Raw genomic sequence first — 22,885 nt, forward strand, 5'->3', positions numbered from 1 at the left:
AAATGATCTCTGAAATGTGCTGCTAAAGGAGGGCCTGTTCCACACTGACTGGAAATCTTAAGTTTTATTCATTGAACTGGAGAAGGTGAGAGAAGGGCTCAAGTCTCCTGTTATGCGAGCTGTTCTGAAAGGTGGAATTTCCAGATTTTTATCCTGCTGATAAAGAATGCTTAATTATTTGTGCAACCTGGGACAGCACCGACAGTACATGTACTCACTGGCAAGGAGTTGGGCTGTCTGTTCAGGAGTTAAGAGTTATGAATTAAACTGTCTTCGGGCCAAGGAAGAAACTGAGTTAAGTCTCCTGTATCTTGTGTTTTGTCCTAACCTATTCCTGCAATTGCATAAAGCTAATTCTCATTTAGTCTATCTTCTGTTTGAAAGAACTGAGAAAATCTGACTAAAGATGTTTGTTATAAATGAACCACATTTTTTTCAGCACTCCTAATTGTGATGAAATTTCACCTGGCAATACAGCATTCTGCCATCTGCATAAATGACAGGTATGGTGGGTTGGTTTTTTTCTGGTAAAAATGACAGCTTGTTATTGCACGTACGTTGCAGATGGAATCTTAACAAAATAGTATTTGTATTTCTGTCAGCACTGCATGATTATCATAGCTGTAGAAGACCAGAGTCTAATCTGTTCTGGCTCATGCAATGTCAGCAAAATTACCAACTATGTTCTGATTCTGGATTTCTTTATTGTTGGTGATGAATGATGTACTGGATGAAACAGAAGGAGTACATCTGGATTGTTAGATATCCTGCTGAGTGCGTAATGCTGACACTTAGGAAAATCTTGAGTTGTAAGCTAAACACTTTTCATATGGAAGTTGATGATAGATAGTAAATAGAGCACCAGGATGTAAATCACTCATGTTCATTACTGTAGTGTATATAGTAATAAAAGACAATAGCAGTATTTCAAGGCACAGACTTGTCTTCTCCAGCTTTCATTCTGGATGATCGCTGCATGCTCTGCAGATATTGTAAATGAGAGCAAATGCTGGTATGGAAATATGTGGTTACAATACAATTCTTTAAATAAAAATACGCTATAGGACACATTTTATGAGAAGGGATTTTTAAAATAGCATGTAGAAAATACAAGGAAGCCAACACTTTTAGATACTTATTGGATGCTGTACTCCATTCACTATGCAGTCATGTTTCACACAGAGCAGAGTTGCATTCATATTTATGAGAAAGTGACTAAGAAGCCCTTCCCTACCATTACGATAATCAGTTTAAGGCAGACATGCTATATATAGGATGCAAATGTCTCCTTTTAAATTCTGTGTTAACTACAAGAGGAAAAAACAGAACAAAATCCATGGGTGTGAATCCAGGACTCCAACATGTTATTCTCATTATGTTGATTGTTCTATAAACGGCAAAGCAATAGAAACTTTGGAAAATACTATGCATCCTCTTATCTCTTTAAATAATCGCTGCTTTCACTGAGGAGAAAACCCAGACCTGAATTTGCTGGAGTCAGTCTGAGCAGTGGTTTTCCTGAGATGTGGAAGTATAAAATCAGAAGTGATTAAAGGTGGAAACTGAGGGGAAAAATGAGGAAACTTTTATTAAGTAATCCTGAAACTGTTTTCTAATTCATTACCATTGACATTCTAATTACCATAGCATTAGAAATGTGCCAGCTTTGAAGTTTTTCAGTGTTTGGGGGATTTGGGAATCAAGATTTTGGTTTAGTCTCATACAGAATAGCAAATAAGTGTATAAATAACTTTTGCTGTCAGCAGATAACTTTGACGCTAGTAGTGATCATTGTTTCTAAAGGGGTTATCATGCAGTTAACTCGAAAGACTGATTGGTATTTCACAGTAGCTCTCTAAATAATTTGTCTACTACCATAGCAAGTACAAATTGTAACCCTCGTGATTCATCAGCAAAACATACCGCTTGCCAGTTGTTTTACTCAAAGTGCTTTGGCAGCATGATCTGTCAGAAAGAAAGGTCAACAGCAAAATTAAAAAAAACACAGGGATTACACTGCAGTTGGCCACAGAGGGTAATTTGCTCCAGAGACTCCATGGCTTTTTGCTTATCTTTGCATGTTCTCTGCCAGACGGGCTAACAGACCTTGCGAAAAGTTCCCTTATTGATGACCGGTCAGGGTAAACCATTATTTGCTGCGTTAAACCTGAGCTAGCAGGACAGCTATGGGAGGGTTCTATGGCCAAGGTGAGAGTAGCATAATTGACTACAGACAGAACAGCTCTCTAGCAGTCCTTAGTGTGTTCTACTGCTATTCGAGGGTGGTTGAACTGGATTTACAGTGCTTTCAAGATCAAAATATTATTTAATTTTTTATTTCATAGACACTGCCCAGATCCAGTGAATTTATTTATTCCAATTAAGAATGAACGGATATCTAGTTCCTTGAATGTTGCAAAAGGCTTGTTATTTTGCCAGACTCTAATAATGCTAAGCCTAAAGTTCGGTGTGTGTCAGTAGCAGCTGCCAAAACTTATAAAAGTTTCTAACGTGTTCCTGTCAATTTGTACAATTAGGAGATTTGGAAAAATAGGTTTAATGCTAAAAATTGAATATGGCATTTTAGTTGAACCAAAGTAAAACCAGAAACCTTTTCTTACACAGTTTGATTACTTTAGTCCTTAATGTCTGTTAAAAATAGACAGTGTATGAATGCGTATGTGTGCAATGAGTCGAGCAATTTGTAAAGTGAAAAAATGAAACCCAATGCACAGAAGCTTCCGTGAAAAGAAAAAATTTTTACATTCCTAGCAGTCTCTAGTAGAGATTATTAGAAATTAGAAATGCTACTAGGTCACAAAGTAAACCCTCTACAGCTGCATCCCCTCATACTTCCTATTTAAAGCTCCAGTTTGCTATTCCAAACCCATACTTGCCGCAAAAGCTCGCTCTGCAAAGTAGTGTAGCAGCTCAACTGCACAAACACCTTTTATACCACAAGTCATAATACATGTCTTGTTCATGTGTGAAATTTATTTTAATAACATGCAGTTTCTTACCTGCTGGCTACTTTGTTGATTAACATCCTCTCTGAAATGAAGTTTTCTTTCCAGGTCCTTTAAAAGTGCAGCTTTATTTTCCCGAATAGAATCATCTGTTGCTAATGGCAGAAGCTTCAGATTTTTCTTTGTTAATCCCTGGGTCGGGCTATTAAAAGAGAAGTCTGATACTAACACGCAGCAAACAGTATTTTTTTTGTCACCTGTGTGGTATGATATGTTACACTTCAGTTGTCTGGAGGAACCTATTATTTATTTATGTAGAAGCCAAAGCACAACATGGGATTTGATTTTTTTTTTTTGTACTATTTTAACAGTGCATCCCATTCCCATGCCAGTAGGAATTAAGGACACACATCTTTAAGAAAATAAGCATTATAATACTGTAATAAGCATCTAAGTTCCATTTATATTTATCCTGCAATGATGATGTCACAATGAATGCTAAAGAAATTCGTATAGGTTTTACCGTAGGTATACAATTTGTACATTTTACTGTATCAGGTAATAATTTAAAAGTTAATACAATTTCTCATTGATCTTTATCTCACATCTTCATTGATCGTTTACTCTTTCCATGAATTTTTACTTCCTTCATTTCTCTCACCCTTTTATGACACCTAACATCACCAGTTCTTTTTCTATCTATGTTATAGATGTAGTCTGTTTTATTTTAGTAAGGTTTGAAGATAGCTAAATTCTTAAATAAGAATGTTGTGAGACTGCGAGGGTGCACTGCTGAAGCACACCTGCCTCACACTACTAGAGTGTGCAATGTTCTAGTACTTTACTAGGAGCATCTTAATAATGGAGTCTAGGTAAGAGGCATAACTGACGATTGCTGTGCAAGATACCTTCCTTTTGTTCTGCAGACGTGGTGATTCTTGCTGCTTTTTTAACCAGAATTATTATAACTGATAATGCCAACAAAGGAAGCTGAAAATTCAATAGATATTCACAGATTAGCACAGATATTGTTCAGGTTGCTTCCTGATCTTCTGTGCCCTCACTTTGACTCTCTCCCATGTAGAGATCTAGATTTGACTCTCAGTATGATGAGCTCTAGTTATGTGGGAATTCAGCTCTGGGCTGGGACCCAGGAAAGGTGAAATGAAGAAAACAATATTTAACTACTCTACCTGGCAGGCACGTTGTAAGGGTTTATTTGGTAAAGCCTGTGCGACAGTTAGAAAAAGTAAAGCACTTAGCAAGGAGTAAGTGTCATTAAAGTAAAGAGAATAGCACTGGCTCTGGAGGGGAGGAAGGGGAGTAGGTGAGTAGTTGCAGATGATTTTCGCTTCCTATTGCAATGTTGTGAAAGCAGGATGAAGGCTTGAGTTTGGTATAGTAAAAACGTTTGCTGTGAACCTCACAACTTTGTTATGTCTGCCTGCCCATGACGGCAGGACTGTGAAGGCCTCCAGGTGTGTGCCACAGGGTGACTGCGATTATGTGTCTGTGCTGGGCAATTAGGAAGCCTGGAAGTAGGAGTGCAATAATGGTTTGAAGGCAGGATTTCTTGGCACACAGAGTGGTGAATGTCATGTATACAGGGATGCTTTTTTTCTGTTAGAATTACAGATTGGTTGATGTAGTATCTGGAAGATAGTTAGGAGATTGTGACTCACTTATGGCTATCATTACCTTGAAGTGTACCATCAGTAAAAGGGGGGAAATATTCCTTACTTTGTGCAGAATTTGGATTTCTATGGATAAAAAGCTGTATCAATCTAACGGTGCTAGCCATGCTAACACAGGGTTCACGGAGTCCACAGAAGGAATACTAATTTCAACTCTAGTAGTAAAGAAGGAACTCTTAAGGCCACAACCTTGCCAGTACATCATCATCCTTATTTGCTTGTGTGATGGTAGCCATTTTGTCACGGAAATTATGCTGGCTGTCAATGAAAGTATCTGTGTGCAAACCGTTAACTCCCCTGAGATTTGCTGGGGCCCTTGAAATATAGAAAGTATTGCCGTGAGAAAAATGTCTTAGATTTACCTGGACTAAGAAATAACTTGCATTATGAGGTACCTTTTAAAGCTTTACATGTTGCTTACAATAGGTAAGAATGTTTCATAGCCCATATAGACAAATGGTCTTAGAGTGACTTCTCCTGCAAGCTCATGAAATCTCTTTTCTCTCACTAGTACAGTCTTACTCTTATCTCTGAGCCCCCAAATTCTTGTATATATCTGTCTATAAACTCCCATTTCTGTATCTTGAATTTATCTTGCCCTTGATGTATCTTATTGTAGAAGCTACTGTCTCTTCCTTTCTTAGCTGAATGAAAACCTTAGATGAAATGGCCAGAATATATGAATAACTCACTTTTCTGTTTTATGAATTACGTACACTTCAGTAAACTCCCCACTGATGAGTTACTTATGAGTATCTCTTGTCCCTGCTTCTGCACATGTGGTTTATGGTACTTACGTGGCAGGTGAGCCTCTAGGCAGTCCCATGGCATTGGTCGATGGCATAGTAGGAAGTGAAGGAAGAACAGCACTTAGGAAAGCTGCTGGATTCTGAATCCAGCCAGTTGGGGAGACTGGAACAGGAGTCACGCTCTGTGGCTGAAACTGTTTTACACTAGATGTAGAAAGTGTTAATGGAGGCACTGTGGATTCTTTAGGGCTTGTCAGAGGCTGTTCGCTTTTGCTTGTAAACCCTCCTGAAGACCTTGAGTGGGCAGGTGGTGGATTTCCTGTGAAATTTTCCTTGTTATTTGTTCTTTGAGTTCCTTGAGGGACATTGCTGAATGTTGTAGCTGAGGAGCTAGAAGAGGAGCTGGTGGGTGATGTGTTTTGTGATGGTAGGAACTCCTTAGGTCGGGTAAAGCTGAATGTTTGTGAAGCAGAGGCTTTTTTTTGTTTGTACATAGTTGAGGTGGACCATTGATGGACTGAAGTAGCAGAATTCACTGAAGCTGTGTTGAATGACAACTCTCTTGTAGATGACTGATGCATCTGCTGTTGTTCAAGCAAGACCTGGTTGTGGAGCTGTTTTAACTGGGTCTGATCACTGCACATAAAACAAAGATGAGCAAAATTGGTCATGAGTCCTGAATGTGCTGGCTGACTACATTTCCATATATGAATTGCAAGAGAAAAATTCTATGTCCTGTGATACAGTAAGAGGTAGGGGAAACTGCTACATGACATATTCTCTAACATTATGACAAGAGCATAATATTAGTTTGCTACTAAAATAAACTTTCCCTTCCTCTCCCCTTCTTTGCCAGAGGCAGAAAAGCTTTTTGTCTGAAAATTATTTGACTGATATATAAATATAAATCTTACTTGAGGATATTTAAGAGATAGCATTTTCAAATTCTGCTCTATGTCACCTTAGTATTCCTCTGCTTGTGTAACTAAGTGTAGGATTTGGTTTATCAGATTCTAAATCAGCATTTTTAAGCCGGATGGCAGTTATTTGGCTCTTACTAAAGTGGGTTCCGAAACCAGCATTTTGGCTAATAAAGCTTTGTAATAATCCAACAAAAGAGATATTGCCAATATAGTTTAGGTGGTGTTGACATTTGGTGCCAGGCAGGAGTGCATCATTCAGAGAGGACTTGTATTTCACGCAGTAGTTTTTTCCTAGATGCTATCTACTGCGTAGGTCTTCAGGGATTTTTAACTTTGGAATTAGGAAAAATTGTTTTACCTTGTCAAGTGGTTTGTTTAGTTATTATTGGTATGGAAATACAGCATATGGAAAACAGGCTAACTTTTCCCCTTCCAAAACCAAAAAGGACAGAGGATATGGAAAATGATCATGTAATAAATTGTCGAGTATTAAATAACTATTGTTAAAAAGTCAAAAATGTAGAAGTAGAAATCAACCATAACTTGTACTGACAAACCAAATGCATGAAGTCAACAGAACTTCTTTTTATTTGAAAGAATTATTGTTTCTATAATGCACTAAACAAAAATCACATTAAAGATAGATAAAGATAGCAACTTCAAGTTTTTAGAAGTTGTGCAATCCTGATTTTGTGTCATTCATATATACATCTGACATTTCCAGTATTTTATCAGTTTTAGGAGGAGATTACATTTGTGAGACAGAAGTCATGAGGAACTTTGGAACTACAGTTGCTAGCTAACTGCTAGCCCATACTATGTATAAGACGGAATATGCCTGGTTTTGGCAAAACTGCATACACTGGATACACATACACTCAGAATTGGGTGAGATATATTTGAAGAACCTGCTTTTATTTTGCCTTCATAAAAGCAATGTTGTTCACCTTTTGTTTGAAGGAGAAAACATTGTGGAATTAAATAAAATTTCAAAGGGAAAACATTTTCCTTTTAAAATTGAAGAACACTTTTCCCAAGAGGCATGTACAGGAAAAAAATATGTAGTTCTGTAGAATATTTATTGTAAGAGTATGGTTTATTAGGCCAGCATCATGTAATACTGCCTGTCTTTTTGTTCTGCATTTGAGTTTTTTGATCTACTGCAATAGTGTCCTGGTCTATGAATACTGAATAATATCAGTGATGCTCTTTGAGACTTAGAATACTTTTACTTACAGCTTTGGTTTAGCCAGTACTGGAGGGGGTTCCTTGGATGGTGATGTTGGCTCTGGGATTTTCATTGGCTGTCCATTTATCCTCTCCTGGAAATGGTTGGGTCTGTTTTGGTTTGTAGTGCCAGGTCCATCTTCTAACGATGATTCACTCCCTTTATCATCTTCAGGAAGCTTGAAGTGCACACGGAGACCTGTCTTGGAACTCGATCTGGGTTCATTGTGGTTCACAAGAACGCCTTCAAGTTTAGGTTTGGGGGGTTGATTTACTACACAATGGGAAGGTGTATGTGGGGGAGGTTGATGTTCAGCAGCAATTAAGCTGATTGAGCTCATTGAGTGAAGGGTAGCAGCATTGCTGCTGTCTTCAGATGCTGAAATAGCAAATATCAAACATTTGGTGACATGTAAATCGTGAAAAAGTTATCGTGAAATGAAATCACAAAAGTTACAGTTGTAAAAACTTACTCTGATGTTCCAGCTGTTGTACTGAGTTGTTTGACCTCATTTGTTTAACAACAAATTCCCTTAACAAAGGAATATTGTAAAGGCAGGGTAAAAAGAGACACAGTTCTAGTTTGGAAGATCCAGCAGTGGTCTTCAGCCATGTCTCCCATGAATTCCACCAGCATCTTTGAAATACACTTTATTTTCAGAGAATTCATTAACTTTTTAGTTATAAAGATTGCTGCCAGAACTTGAACTGAATTGGAGTCAACAGTGCACTGTGCCTTTATGTACTGTATTTTGCTCACCTAACTGCTTACTCCCTTAGCAGCATAAATCGTGTAGGCAGTATGAAAGAATCTGTTTTGAGGTTTCCTCCTCTGGGCTCTGCACCAAAGGGTTATTGAAACAGCAAACCAGATGGAGATTCCAAAAATGGCTATTACTCAAATCTTGAGGTCAGCAAGAGTCATGTTTTCATAAGGGCTGTGTGAGATTCATTCCCTAATGTACCTTGTTCCTTCACATTCATAATTGGGGAAGGAGACTTTGAAAAGACAGCAATCTGTATGCTCGATAAACAGCTCTTGATAAACAGCCTGTTCTGCTTGTATTTACTAGCAAGGAAAGGACTAAAACAAACTCTTACCTTTGACAGTTAGATGAGCTATACTAGATACTGTGCCGTATTTATTGCTTGCAGTACAGGTGAAAGTGCCTGAGTCTTCTGAAAATACTTCAGCAATAACGAGAGTACAAATTTCCTCTGCAAAGCATCAGAGCAGTATTATTACTTGAATTGAACATACATTGAACAAAGACACAAAGCCTTGGCTACCCTCGGGGACAATTCCTTAAAGTTTTCCACCTTGCTCAGTTTGATTTTAGTTTCATCAGTATTATCAATTTTGGCAGCCTTTGTGTGCAGCAGCTGTTATCAGCATTGTCTGCAGCAACTGGTACCCTCTGTGCTCCAGCATGCCCAACAAAAGTGAAGAACAGGTGTCAGCAGTGTCTGGAAAACATTAGAAAATGTTTTCCTAATCATATAAAGTACAGGCTTTTTCTCTGAGGAACTTAAAATTTAATTTGGAGAAATATAATGTACTCTATACTCACAACTCACTAAAATATACATATTTTTATCTCTTTGCAGTTTTAAAGATTAGTTGTTATTAACTGGGAACAATTCAAGTGCAGTCACTCTCTAAGGTGAATAAATGCAAAATACATACATGTAGGCTGACATTTTCCAAGTGCAGATTTGCAGATAAAGGGGATTGTGCTAATTGTGCTTAAAGGAAGTTGCCTTTTCACTTCTTTGTGAAGAAGACTAAGGGGCACCAAAAATGTGCTAGCAAAATTGTACTAGCAAAAATTAAATTCCATCTTGAAAAGTCAATCTGGGGTTATGACATTCCTGTCTGGCCAGTATCTGACATGTCTGGGCTGATAAACCAGCTGATAAATACCTATGGTGATGGGTTTTTAAATCTTTCACATGGCTGGGTAGCTGGGATGGGGAGGGAGAGTAACATCTAAAGTATATTGAAATGTGGGCTAATAGCATTTCTTCAACGAGTCTGTGACTATTTTGCTACCATTTTGCAAGAAACTTTCTTAAAACCTTGCAGGATTAATGCTTTATGAGTGTTTCTGCAGAATACCATATCACACTTAAACTTGATTGTTTCATGTCATCACTGAGGTAAATCTAGTAGCAACAAAGGGATTATTTTGCTAACAACCATAGGAGAATAATAGTTTATTATAGTACCAGGATTATAGAACTAGTTTAAGGCATCATAGTATCTAGTTTATAGTACTTGGATTTGCCAACCACTGCATGCATGGAAATCCAGATTCCTTCTGAAGGAGCAGCAGGTGATGAGGCAGTGACAACTGCACCCAACCAATTGCCCTCTAAAAACTGCTTCACGTTACTCAACAGTGATGCCACTGGACACTAAAGGAACAGCATCGGTGGGTTCTGGTAGAAGCTCCGTTTTTCATTCCTAAGTCTCAGCAAGAGACATTGCAGAAAGAGGGAGTCTCTTTCAAGACATTTTTGGGGGTTAAAAAAAACTTTTAATAGAGCAAGGAGAAGAGTTACAGAAGTTTATATTCCATAAGAATTAATACTCCTTTGGTAATTTTCTGTCTTAAGAGGGGCAGCTTTATATTTTTAATATTGAAAAGCATAACAGGGAGTGTGATTGTCTCATGGACAAGTAATCAAAATCTATAAGGCTCCTTTGTTCAAATCATGCAGAGTAGCCTACATTCTGCTCTGACCCTTGAAATTAGCAAATTCAGATACTTTTATAGGATTTGCTGATATCAGGGGTGGAACACCTGATGTGATACTCTCATATTACGCTGGTAGTGAGCAAAGGGAATGGCTGACATGGCTAAACATCTGATGCAATGTTCCCTAACTAGTAAACTAGATAAAAATAGCTCTGTCCTACATCATCTGGTGTGCTTCTGAACCTCAGATATACAGGGGACCCTCATACATTAATTTTGTTAATCTTTGGCTCATAAGGTTGCAACACTTAGGTCCTAAGTTAGAACTGGGTCAAAGCACAGTGGAAATATTCTTTTCTTCAAAAGTGATAGAATTAATTCAAATTATATGTTTAGGGAACAGTCTACAGTAAAATGCATCTCACTAGTAGCTACAGAACATGGGAAAAAAGAATAATTTGTGTTAATTAAATTACAGAGTTTAAATAATTAATACTTTGTGAGGTTAAGTCACCACCTTTGGAAAGTCAAAAACATATGAGCCTTTTGATGATCCTTACCTGGTTCAGCCATAGACCGTGGCTCTAAAGGGAAGAAGAGCAGAATTAGTAGATTGAATATACTTACTTTGCCAATAATTTTTTTTTCCTTAAGCCCTAAATATGAAGCTTGGTCTTCTCAATATGACACAATACACCTTTTAATCCAGTTCTCTGCTTAAGGGGTGGTGGAGACAGCCAGGCCTTGTACTCAGTGGTATGTCAAATCCACTGACCAATTATGAACACTTATGAACACTTCTGAGAACTTATGAATAGGAAATAAATTCTGCAACAAGTATTTTTTTGCAATCTTAGTACTAATTTATTATGTCTTGAAGACAATTTCTGAAACTATTACACACGTGAAATCAAGTTATGATAAAACATTGTTTTGTTTAGGTTTGATTTTGTGTGATATTTAAAGAATTTCTGTTGAGTTTTAGCAATTTTAGCATTCCAGTGAATTTTGAGAAAATTGCAGATGTTTTGACTGCATTTGAAAGTTAAAGTAGAAGTATATGTTTACAACCTGTCATGTGCACACACATGTATGTGTAAGCATGCTAACGTGTACCTCAGATTACTTTTGTGGATAAATAAGTAATCCACTGCCCATAAGCACTGCTATAGTAGCACTTAACTGGAAGATGAGGGATTTACAGGCGATGGAACTCAGCATAAATGGTGCAAAACCAAAACCAAACAGCAGAATTAAGGCTGAATTTGAAAAGGACGTTGAAGTGGCAAAGGGACCAAAGCAGAAGGCAAACCAATTCAATAGCTTGAGGAATCTCAGACAAATACTACCAGTGAGTATGGTGTTCAATTCATCCACAGGTTTGGCTTCTGGAACCCAGATTTATTGCTATAAACGTGGCTTATATAGTTCTTACAATTGTGATAAGAGATTCAGAGTGTTGCTACGTTAGCAATTTTATAGCTTGCCTATATTTTATTAGACACAGTATTTCCACACAAGAAACGTACTTTTCTGTAATATCCTAAAATCTGGAGAATCTTCTATCAGTGTTCCTTCTCTATACCATTCAACCTTTGGGGAAGGAGCTCCTTTCACCCGACATTCAAAGACAACAAGCTGCCCCTCAGAAGCTGAAATATCCTGTAGCATCTAATAGAGAAAATGAATAGACAGTCAGCAAATGTCTTATTGGTCTGGAAGTAATACCGATTTCAGTAAGATTTCATAAAGCCACTTAAATCCTTAAATGAAGACAAAAATGCATCATTCCTTTTTTAATCTTTGATAGCTAGAAAATTTTAATTATCTCTCCATTAATTGTCCTCTTTAGTTTTCAAATATGTCATAGAACAAATTACCTTTGTAAATACAGGAGCAGCAATTATAGGTCTTCCATCCAGTCCTTGCAAATAATTAGTGGGGCTTTGAGCCTGTAGATTGCAAAACATCACATGATGATGTTAAGGTGTACAGAAGTTATTTTTCCATATACAGGCGAAACATGCTTTTGGCATGACACCAAAGAGATTTGGTAGGTGAAGTCCAAAGCAAAATATTTAATGCAATGAATAGAAGTTGCTCTATTGTAGACTACTGCTAGTGATCTTATTGCCTTATTGAGTTAATCATGGCAAGGAAAACTTCATTGTAGTGTATTATAACATTTTATTAATACTTCGCTATGTGGGCTGCTTGGTGGTAGTCTCCTTTTAAAAATTCTTACAAAATATTTATGGATCTTATTAAGTAAAAGTTAAGTCAAGCTGTGTGTGTGACTTCTACAATTTACAGAGGTGGAATATCATCCTATTGATCCTACTTCATGAAATCAGAATGAGATTATTCTCCTTCTGGAAGACTTCCTTACATAACTTGATTAATAGAGTTTTTCACTTCAGTGAAATAGAAGCTGCCTCAGAACAGCAGAATTAGTGATTCAGTATCTCAGGAAACATAGACAAATTTTATAGATGGTGTTTTATAAGCCAACAAGATTAAAGGTGGTAATTTTTGAGATAACTTGATTTAGGCAACCTCTGTCAAAACAGCAAAATGTTGCAAAGGTTTAGTTCTATTCTCTTTGTAGTCAAAAGCGAAGGTGTGTGACTTCACCTATTCAGTATCTGTTCAGTGGTTACCACCCAACTGTAGGCTGAAAACATTGAAAAGGCAGGGTAAAGTGAGCTTCTCATTTACTTTTCAGTTTTATTTTTAAGTAAATATGTCTCTTCTTTCCTGTTAGGAAACAATTCACAGTTATATTCTAATAGTTTGCAACAAAAAGGACTCAAAATGCATGCTAACATTAATTGGAAACTCTTTGATATGGAAATTAAAATGTTATGTGGTAATTAAGCATATCTTCATATAAAGTAAACATAGGAGTGAATTATTTATCTTAAAATAAGTTTCATTGAAAGAAAATTATTTCATTTGAGTTTTGGAGAGAGAGAGAGAGAGAGAGGAAAAAGTTATAGGCTGCCACTATTGAAAGTGAATGAGTCAGTCTGCAATATGAAGACGCCAGCGAGTTGACTTACACATCCAAGTGCCCTTCACGGCATGCACTCTGTGACCTGCTGGAGTACACATGCATTCCCGCCGCTGGCTGAGCTAGCGGCAGCTGCGCCCCCTGCTCACTGCCACGGAGATGTCTGGAAGCTGGGGATGAAAGGTTCCCTTCCCTTTGCCAGGTGCTAAAGGTTAGCTAGGAGGCAGGACAGCTCTTCTGTGTGTGCAACTACTGTATGGCTATAAGGTTCAAAGCTGAACTTCAACAGCAAAGCAAAAGCTAGAAAATGTGGGGGTTCTGAGTCACAAACTGTAGAAGAAACACCTTTTTAAGAGCTTGCTTTTGGTCCTTGAGATTCACAGTACTGTCTCCCGTACCTGATTAACTGGTGTTGACACAGGCTGGACAGGTACAGACACAGGCTGAACCACTGTGGATGGCACCTTGGAGGTTTCTTGATGCTTGGTTGCAGTTCTAGCAGCAGGAGATGCTGCATTCAAGGAGGTGTCAGCTGGCTTTGGCTTGCTGTGGAATATTAACCAAAAACAAGTTCTCTAACTGGAGGTCTTACTTATGCCTATCCCAATGACATGTTAACCCCAGTCTCACTTCTGGGACTGAATTCCACTTGATCTAAACTGATACGTACTCCTAGGTAAACCGCATTTTATAAGAATCAGGCTGCGTATCTTGCCACTCTGATCTCTCATACTTAGTTCAGTTACACCAAATGTAATAAATGGCCTGGATTAACCCAATTCTGGCTTGAAAGCTGCTGTTACCAGCTCTGAGTAGCATGAGAGAGGGATACTAGCTTCTCAGAGGACAGTGCTAGTTTCTGTTGCACTGCTCCCTGAGCTTGTATGAAGATTTGGGCCTATAAGGTAATTAAAATACCATGGTCTGCTTGGATACAAATTCAATAATTTAGTGCTGAAAAATAAAAAAGAGAGCTATGCTTATTTGCGTATCATGCAATTTTGTTAATGTACAGGTTGACACCTCTTAACTTCTAGGTTGTTTCTCTATGGAAGTTAAAGACTTGTCCCTATTTATTTTTATTGCTAAGTAAAATAATGCAGACAATGAAGATATGGTCTTTTTCTTCAGTTTGAGGTACACACTAGCTGCTCTGGAATGTACCACAGGTCCCCCCAGGAAAGCCTGCATTCAGACCAGAGGAAGCTTTACTCAGAGTGAACACACAATTGTTGTGATCACTGATTTCTCTTTTGAAATTGTCAACTTTCTTTTGCACCTGTTCTCATATTAATTCCCTTTTATTTACAGGCGTTGAGATTGATGTGACAACAGCTGAAAGCTGAGCAAAAATAAAGACACTCTGATTAATCCCAAGCTTGATCTTTCATAATTCTATCATTTGAGGACATCTTGCTACAGTGTCAGAACAGCATTCTTTTTTTTCTAAGAAATACAGAATGCAGTACATTACTTCACAATTCAATGAGGTAAGCAACTTAGAGATGCCATCAAGTGATCAAGATCATGGTCAACACTACATTAACAACTAATCAGATAAATAAGAAAAAACATTATGTCAGAGACATTTGGAAAAGTCTGAGTTAGAACTACGAAAAACTTAGCAATTAATTCCAGAACTTTTGAGATCTTCTTGATCTTAACTCTATTCAACTCTTACATTTTTTTAAATTTCATAAACCAATCCAATCTGGAGTATTATGACTTGGAAGTAAAATTCACCTAAGACAGGATTTGCTGTCAGACTGAGGTCTTCGGTCAAACACACTGCAGTGTTTTGTGTTTGCATTTTTTTTAAAAAAAGACATCTGTAATGAGTATAACCCTGCTTAACAAATAATGGAAAAAAACCAAGGGTGCATAAGTTTATCTGATTAAAATTTCCTCTTTATTAAGAAGTGGTTGCTTTTGGGGTTGAATTAATGCATACAAAGGAGCTCAAAATAAAAGATTGATTATTTTAGTTTTTCAACTAGTCTGACTCTCTTCCCAGTTAATAGAAAGACTTTTTGATTCTGGAAGACTATAGATTTTAACAGCATTGGATCAGGTTCTAAATGCACAGGGAATGAATTTCATTTAGGAAAAATAAAATTATTTCCCAGGTTTTAGATTATGTCTGACACCTTTTCTTTCTTTTTATAATTAACTAGTGTTTTATACTCATCATTTCAATTTACTCTAGTTCATATGTATTAATTTCCTTATTTTCAATCTAAATAACCCAGGTATAGCCATCTTCTACCAAAAACTTAATGACATATCATATTTTCATGGCAGAAACTTTACTACATTGTTTTTCCAAGTCAGACACTTAAATCACCATTTAAGTTGCGTCTAGTCAAGTGGCATCTGCTTCAATAAATTAATTTTAGTAGTTTAATCTTTAAGGTAACATATTTCTTCAGATGTTTATATTTAATATTAAAGGTTCAATTCTTAAGCTAAGGTTCAAGACACACAAGCAAATATGTATTTGTTCCATACTATTTGTAAAGCAAACAACCAAACACACAAGCCTCATGTGTCGGAAGCTGCAAAATGTTAATGGAAACTGAAATGTCTGTATTTGTGGGGTTTTTTAGCTGTAAGAAATACGGAAGATGTAATTGATTTTAAACTTACTGATCCATTTCGTCTTTGATTTCAGCTTCAGAATCAGAAGAAGAGACTCCTATGAAAAAAAAAATAAAATCACTTAGCAGAGGGTGTTTTGGAAAAGTTTATCTATGAATAATACAAACCTTTATTCAAATGTCCTGTAGAGCATTCTAAGGATATATATTATAAAGCTATGATAAAACAAAAGATAGAATTGCAGTGGAAATGAACAAACATTGCCTACTGTATACGATGCAGAACTGTTATTGACAGATTTGGGGATTTGGGATGAGGTGCAATTGAAATGAGGAAGACAGCATCCAAGAGTGAATGTATATCTGGGTCTTCCTCAGGTTCTCTTTAAAATGCCACTAGTATGATTTAGTCTGTAATTGCTGTTGTGACTTGAGTAAGAGGGTTTTTTTCTCAGACACCTGACACTACCAGTTTGAAAAAGAAAAGGGAAAAAAGGAGCGGGACCTGGAATCATAGCTATTATTCTTAACCTGTGCCTTGTAGCACAGTTTGGCAAAGATAGTAGCTCAGTTTACTAACAGCTGTCTTACTGAGATATTTTACACTTCTGATTCAGCCTTCACTGTGTTTGGAATTTGCATTTTCTCTGCATCTCCTGCCAGTGAACATCTCCATCAGCTTGGCTTCCATCCAACAGCCACTGAGTTAGGTAAAAGCAGGCCTTGGCCCCAGTCTTGAGAACTAGTAAATCCCTGCCAAGCACAGACATCTCCCATTAATGTCAGGGACAGTGCAGATACTAAAAAAAGGATTCGTCCTTTCACTGTCAGATTAGAGACGTGAAAGAAGAATAACAGTAGAGCAAAATTAACGTTGCATTAAGTAGGGGTAGGTGCTTTAATTTATGAATGGTCCCACTGTTGTTCAGTGATGGTACTCATAGTATATTTCTCTGCCTGAGAAATGGAAAAAAGACAAAAGGAAAAAATAAAGAGTCTATGTGTTTATTTTAAATTTGTAATCCTGCTAGCATAACGATGGATGCAGTCTAAACCCTTACCCAAAAAAATGTTAAAAAGAAATATAATAGACCTCTCTTAAGCCAGGTAGGATACATTAAAAAGCATAAGGAAAAAGAAAAGAGACTTAAATCTGCAGATATATATTCTGTTTCATTTACAGCATCTATTGTGCAAGAGAAATATCAAATTGCTGGCATATTTATTTTGGTTACAAGGTCCCAATACCAGGTCACGATGAAGCTATCCTATACTCAATTTGTAATACTGACTGTAAGGAAAAAGGATTAATAAGAATTAGACACAAAGTTTAGGTTCTTATATTTCTGTAGAGTACCATAGACAAAAAATACAAGGTGGCATCAGAATCTGAATATTTCTAGACTTTGATCTTGCAGTGAGATGTATAAAATCTCTGGGAAGCAACACAATAAAATTATATGCAAAGGGCAGTCACTTGTCTGAAGGGTATTTTACAGAGAAGTAACAAGTATTTTAATAATGATGAAAAGCGTTGACTCTGTGCTACATAGTGTTTGTGTGAAATCTATTACACAGTTAACATACAAAATACATAATTGTGTCTTAATCCCATAAGACCAATTTCCACAACCAATTTCTGCACCAATTCTAACATTACCTTCTATGTAAATCTCTGCAGAAGTGGAGTCTGTTCCATAGATGTTTGAAGCAAAGCATGAGTAACGTCCTGTATCCTCCTCAAAAGCTTCAACAATAACTAATGAGTGTTGATCACCTGCCTGGATAATTTGAATGTCTGGTGAGTTTTCAAGCTCCTTCCCTTCACAGTACCACCTGCAAGGCAAAAAATATTGTTTACGAATGCAAACAACTTGACAACTAGAATGACAATGTTTGAAGTCTTTCTGATAATACAGTTGGTGGGTTTTAGCCTGAAGATTCAGACAGAGCACTGCAGACAAGTGTTGAATCCACAGACTTAGGAATAAAATAACTTATGATTTTCATACTATTCAAATACAGCAAATAATAGAGCTCCTTTCTTTGTAGTATTTAAACGTATTAACAAACTAGTTTATGTAAGTGACTAGAACGTATTTTTCTTGATATACAGATTTCAGTAGTTGAATAGAAGAGCTCTGAATTTGGAACACTATCAATACAGCTCGGAAGTTCTCTTGAGATACATTCATATCTGTGTGGTGGCTTAAACTGTAGCAAAAAAACCCCCAAACCCTAAGTAAACAAATTTCCCTCAAACTTGTGATTCCAAAGTTCATGTTGATTCAGAATGTGACTGAAATTTACTAAAGTGTTACTCTTTGTCATATATTTAAGAAAATCTGCTTTTTAGAAAAGTTGGTGTAAGTGTATCACAGGGAAACAAGTGATCTATTACAATATAGAGGCACTTCCTCACAGGGACATGGCCAGTGAGACAGCTGGACCTCACGGTTTTTTGCATCGTATTACAGCTACACATCCAATAATATATTGGGCCCTTTAGAGACTTCACACCCTCATCTAAGGCATTTCTAAGTGCCTGAGTGTTCAGAAGGGTTGTTTCAGGAGAAAATGCTGGAATAAAAGCAAAAGTAAAAGCAGAACCTGAAAAGACAGCTCCATAGGATGTGTAAAGGGACAGTAACCATCAGCTCAACCTGAGAGCTAATAGCAGAAGAGAGCAGCCCTGGTTGCTTGTTAATATGGAAAAGCCAGAACAGAAAAAGCAGGTTGGTTTGCAGAACCAGATTCAAATTTAATAAAATAATCTAGGTTTTATAGAGAAGGTGCAGTATTATGTATAGGGATCCAGAGCTAAATGTTTGGGATAATACTCATAAATACCTGTATTTTTAGATAACTAGCTAAATTTGAAAAGCCAAACTAAGGTGCATCCATCTTCACCATAACTTTGCTTATAAATATAGATAGATATAAAATGCCACAAAAATAATTGTATTTTCTGTTTGCTGTTGCTTTCTTAAATACATGTGGTTGATCAATGCATCTTCTGCATGTATGGGTGGGGGCTGTCATACTGATAACATTTTTTATTCAATTGATTTTTTTAATTTAATAATTGTTTCATCCTTTGTTATATGGCAACTTGGTAAAAGTACCTGCTAGCTTTTGAGTGCATAGAAATGCTATCAAAGCAATGGCAAATGTATTTGGTATTATATTTTACAGCAAATAAGATTAGCTGTGGAAAGGATAAGTTTTTGAGTAAAAAACTGTAATAATTATTATTTTCTGGCTCATACTATAGGGTACTTTGATACATTTCCATCTCAGATAATTTATAAAAATATTAATAAATAAATTAGTTTAACCATTCAATTGTATTCACCTCTTGGAAGCACAGCTTTTTACAAGAGTTTGTGCTACAAATTGAGCATGAGGGAAACCCAAAATTAATACCTTGGAAAAAAAACCCCTATAAGACAGTCCATACCAATGGAAAACCAGAATTTAATAGTAGTATGATGTAGAATTGAAAAAGGAGCCTCAAAGGGACTATGTGGTATGAAGGAGTACAGATCTTGAACTCAAACGCTAATTACATAGCTAAGAAATAAGCCATGCACTATTTGTGCATCATCAGTCCTAGCCATCCAACATGACTTTCTTAAAGTAGACAAGGTATTCCCCAGTCCACTTTGAGTTGCACATTAGTGTAATCTGTAACTGTACCGTCAACTGACTTGAATGTACAGCTTGGAAAGCGTACAGGTCTGCCTGTTACAGAGGGAAGCTCCTGCACTGTAGAATTAATCACACTGCTTAACATAATTTCCCCTTTTAGAAAGGCAAACCTTTGTAGCTAGAGAGCTAGAACTTAAAAGTCTTGGTTTGTGTCTACATCTGCTTGCTTATCTTCTTTTACAAGCCTCCATTATAACAAGAATTGAATATTAGTCTAAGAAAATGACTTCTATGAAATCACGTTTGTGATTGCAGTGGACAGTCATGTAGTAAATATCATCATGTTAGAAGATGCCAGAAGGGTGTAAAATGTCCTAGCTTTCTTCCCTGTTATTCCATAGCTGAAGTACAGCCTTGCTTCACTAAAATACATCCACAGCCTTCTTGCAGGCACTGCAATGAGAAACTAGTGCTGCTTTATGTGGAGAATTTCAGCCAAAGTTACTAATTTCTCTTCCATTTGAGCCTTAGGGCTCTGATAGATAAGCTCTTGCAGATCTGGCAGCAGTACTTTAAAATGTGAAAATCCTGATGCTGACTTCTTTTCTGGAGGTTTCTCACTCTAAAGCAAAGATGGCAGGTTCAAATATGTTCCCAGGCCCAGCTTCCCCAGTTCTGGTCTAACGAAAAAGGGTTTGTGCCAGGACACTAGTCATGTGGATCTAGAATAACTGAACCATGCAAATTCTCCTATACATATATCACTTTTGGTAAATGTTGACAACCATGAAAGAAAGGATTGGGCAGTCAGGAGGCTACAGCTGCATCTTGATTGCCACGGGTGTTTGCTTGAACTCAATGCAAGCCACAACGTTAAGGTAGCATTCATCTGTCCCTTTGAAGTTCAACATAGCTCATTTGCTAGGTTTTCTGACACTCTGGTGGGAAAAATGAGATGCTCTGAGGTACTTTCTGTCAGTGGACAGTCTGCTTAGGACAACACTTTACTCCAGGATAGCTTTCAGCAGCCATTCATGCTACTTATCAGACTTCAGCGGAACTTCTTTAAGGTGCTTCGCAATGCAGTTGTAAACAGTGTTCTGGGTATTAACCAAACCCATACAGTACTCAGCACCTTTGGGAATTGAAGAGACAGCTGTCATCATACAAAAGGGGGTAATAGCATCAGCACGTATCCTGGGATGCCAGGTGAGCTAGCACATGTAAAAAGATCAATAAGAACTCACTGGGTGTTCTGGCTCAGGCTACAAGTCCACCTAACCCAGCATGCTGACATGTCAGTGGCCAAAAGCAGACACTTATGGAAGAGTATAAGAACAGAGTGAATATATACATATACACGTATATTCATATATTTCTCTGGAGTATCTAACCATTCTCTTAACTTTAATATCTTTATCTTTTATCTACCATTCTCTTTATCTTTTTTAGAAGGTGTGACGCAGAACTTAAAAATAATTTTTAAAAGGTGGAATCACTGGTCTTAAAATTGTTATTTACAAACTACTTCTCTTTTAAAGGATTTCACTCTCACAGTACCATTACCGTTGTTTTCTAGTAGATTAGATTGTATGGTTCTTCACTAACAGGCAGCTGTGTACTTTCGGAGGTCAGTCATGGCGCTTACTCATGTCTTTTGATATAGCTACCTCATGCCTCTTCCTTATAATGTAGCCTTGTTTTAGCATGTTAGCTTTAGCAGATGTGGAAAACTATTAAAGAGAATACCCATGTTCTAGAATTTGATCTCATTTTCAGCAATATATTTTCAGAAGATTAAAATAACTTACACAGTACACAGATACTATGTTTTTGTGTCTACTCAAATGTGGCTCCTTGTTCAAGTGACACATAAAGCAAAACACATTACACAAAATGCTGTGATATTGACACTAGTAAGATATAAGAACTCTTTGTGCTACTACTGATCAGCTTTTCCAATTAACCTGTTGTGTTTGTGTAGAGATAAGTTGATATTGCATGCCTTTGTGAGGCAGAGTGCTAATTTCCTATAAGCAAATTTAAAAACACCATGTAAGCTATTTCTTCCAGTTATTTTGGTAGTGAGTAGAATATTCCTTTAGTAGACTCAAACAGACAGTGAAGCAGGATTGAGTTAATTCTTTTCTTGCAGTTATTTTTTCCTTCGACTCGTCCAAAATTTGCAACAGAAATAATTTAAAACTTCAGGAATACAATTCTCTTTCAAACCCGTGTTTAGATCTCTGATGCAGTGTGTACTTTAGTCACTATTTTCACCATAATGTTAAAGTATTTTGAGATTAAGCCAAGAAAAAGAGCGTGCTACATGTATGTTATCTTTTTGCAATGCTTATAAATGAAAAACAATTCTTTCTTGTGAAATTAAGCTTTATGTAAATCTGTGGTATGGCAATATCTAGTCCTTGCTTATTAACATTTTACTTTATTCTTACCATCAAAACGTTGTACGTGGTAGCAATTAAATGTCAGTTCCAAGGGGAGTTCTGACATTGAGATACGTGGCATGACTGAAGTAGCTATACTCTCTGTCACTGACATTTCATTCCTGCCATGAATTGTAATGATAGCTTTGTCATACAAGGCAGGTTCACATTAAGCACAAGCGGTGTCATCCACCGTGCCAAATTCATCCTAGGTCTTAATCCATGGACTTGACTGCAGTTGCTTGTAAGAGAAGTTTGGCTCTCTAGACTTTTAGCACTAAAACAGATAAATGTTTTCATTTGGCAGCCAGGAAGAAGAAATCTTAATCTTGCGTGCCTTCAGAGTCTCTAAAAATCTGTGATTAGTTACAGATCTGTCTTTTGAAACAAAGCAGCACTAAAATGCACTTTTTAAGCTTTGTAAGGCTATGTTAAAGAACATTTTCATGGAAAGCTCATGACATACAGCCTGTTTTTAGAACATCAAATCCTCATGACGCTTCCAGGATAGCTGTGTATGCCAAACCCTGCAATGTGATTCATAAGTAAAATTAACCCAGGAGTGATGTGACAAACAGTTTGAAAAAATGTAGGCACATCTGAACTTCAGGGAATATGAGTGGTCTCTTCACAGAGGAGAGTGAATGTCACACCTATCATTACTCATACAGAAACAGAGCTGTAGAAGGAAGCATGAAAAGGAGGTCATCAAAACCTTTATCACTTTGGAAATATGCTACATGCTTCTCCTAAATGCTTATTTCTAACCTGCAGTATAGTCAGATAAAGTAATCAATCAATAATTGTAGTAGTGCTTTTTTAATTATGAGATAATGTCTGAGTTGCTAGAGGCCCATATACTATAGTATCAGTCTTTGTCTCTTCTATGAGACTACATTCAGCTGATGATACTGAA

At 37.0% G+C, this 22,885-nt stretch overlaps 1 protein-coding gene across 1 annotated transcript in view; it reads right to left on the reverse strand.

Annotated features, from left to right (window-relative positions):
- Positions 1–22,885, reverse strand: part of MYPN (myopalladin) — a 47,557-nt gene that overhangs the window by 19,587 nt on the left and 5,085 nt on the right. The window contains exons 2-11 of the mRNA XM_010078230.1: positions 17,532–17,707; positions 15,921–15,969; positions 13,673–13,820; positions 12,142–12,213; positions 11,791–11,932; positions 10,822–10,845; positions 8,661–8,777; positions 7,569–7,938; positions 5,458–6,045; positions 3,021–3,168 (exon numbers count right to left, since the gene is read on the reverse strand). Coding sequence (XP_010076532.1) covers positions 3,021–3,168; positions 5,458–6,045; positions 7,569–7,938; positions 8,661–8,777; positions 10,822–10,845; positions 11,791–11,932; positions 12,142–12,213; positions 13,673–13,820; positions 15,921–15,969; positions 17,532–17,707 — 1,834 coding nt within the window. The remainder of the gene's footprint in view (positions 1–3,020; positions 3,169–5,457; positions 6,046–7,568; positions 7,939–8,660; positions 8,778–10,821; positions 10,846–11,790; positions 11,933–12,141; positions 12,214–13,672; positions 13,821–15,920; positions 15,970–17,531; positions 17,708–22,885) is intronic.

Source organism: Pterocles gutturalis, unplaced genomic scaffold (assembly GCF_000699245.1).
Source record: "Pterocles gutturalis isolate BGI_N339 unplaced genomic scaffold, ASM69924v1 scaffold35508, whole genome shotgun sequence".
Lineage (NCBI taxonomy): Eukaryota > Metazoa > Chordata > Aves > Pterocliformes > Pteroclidae > Pterocles > Pterocles gutturalis.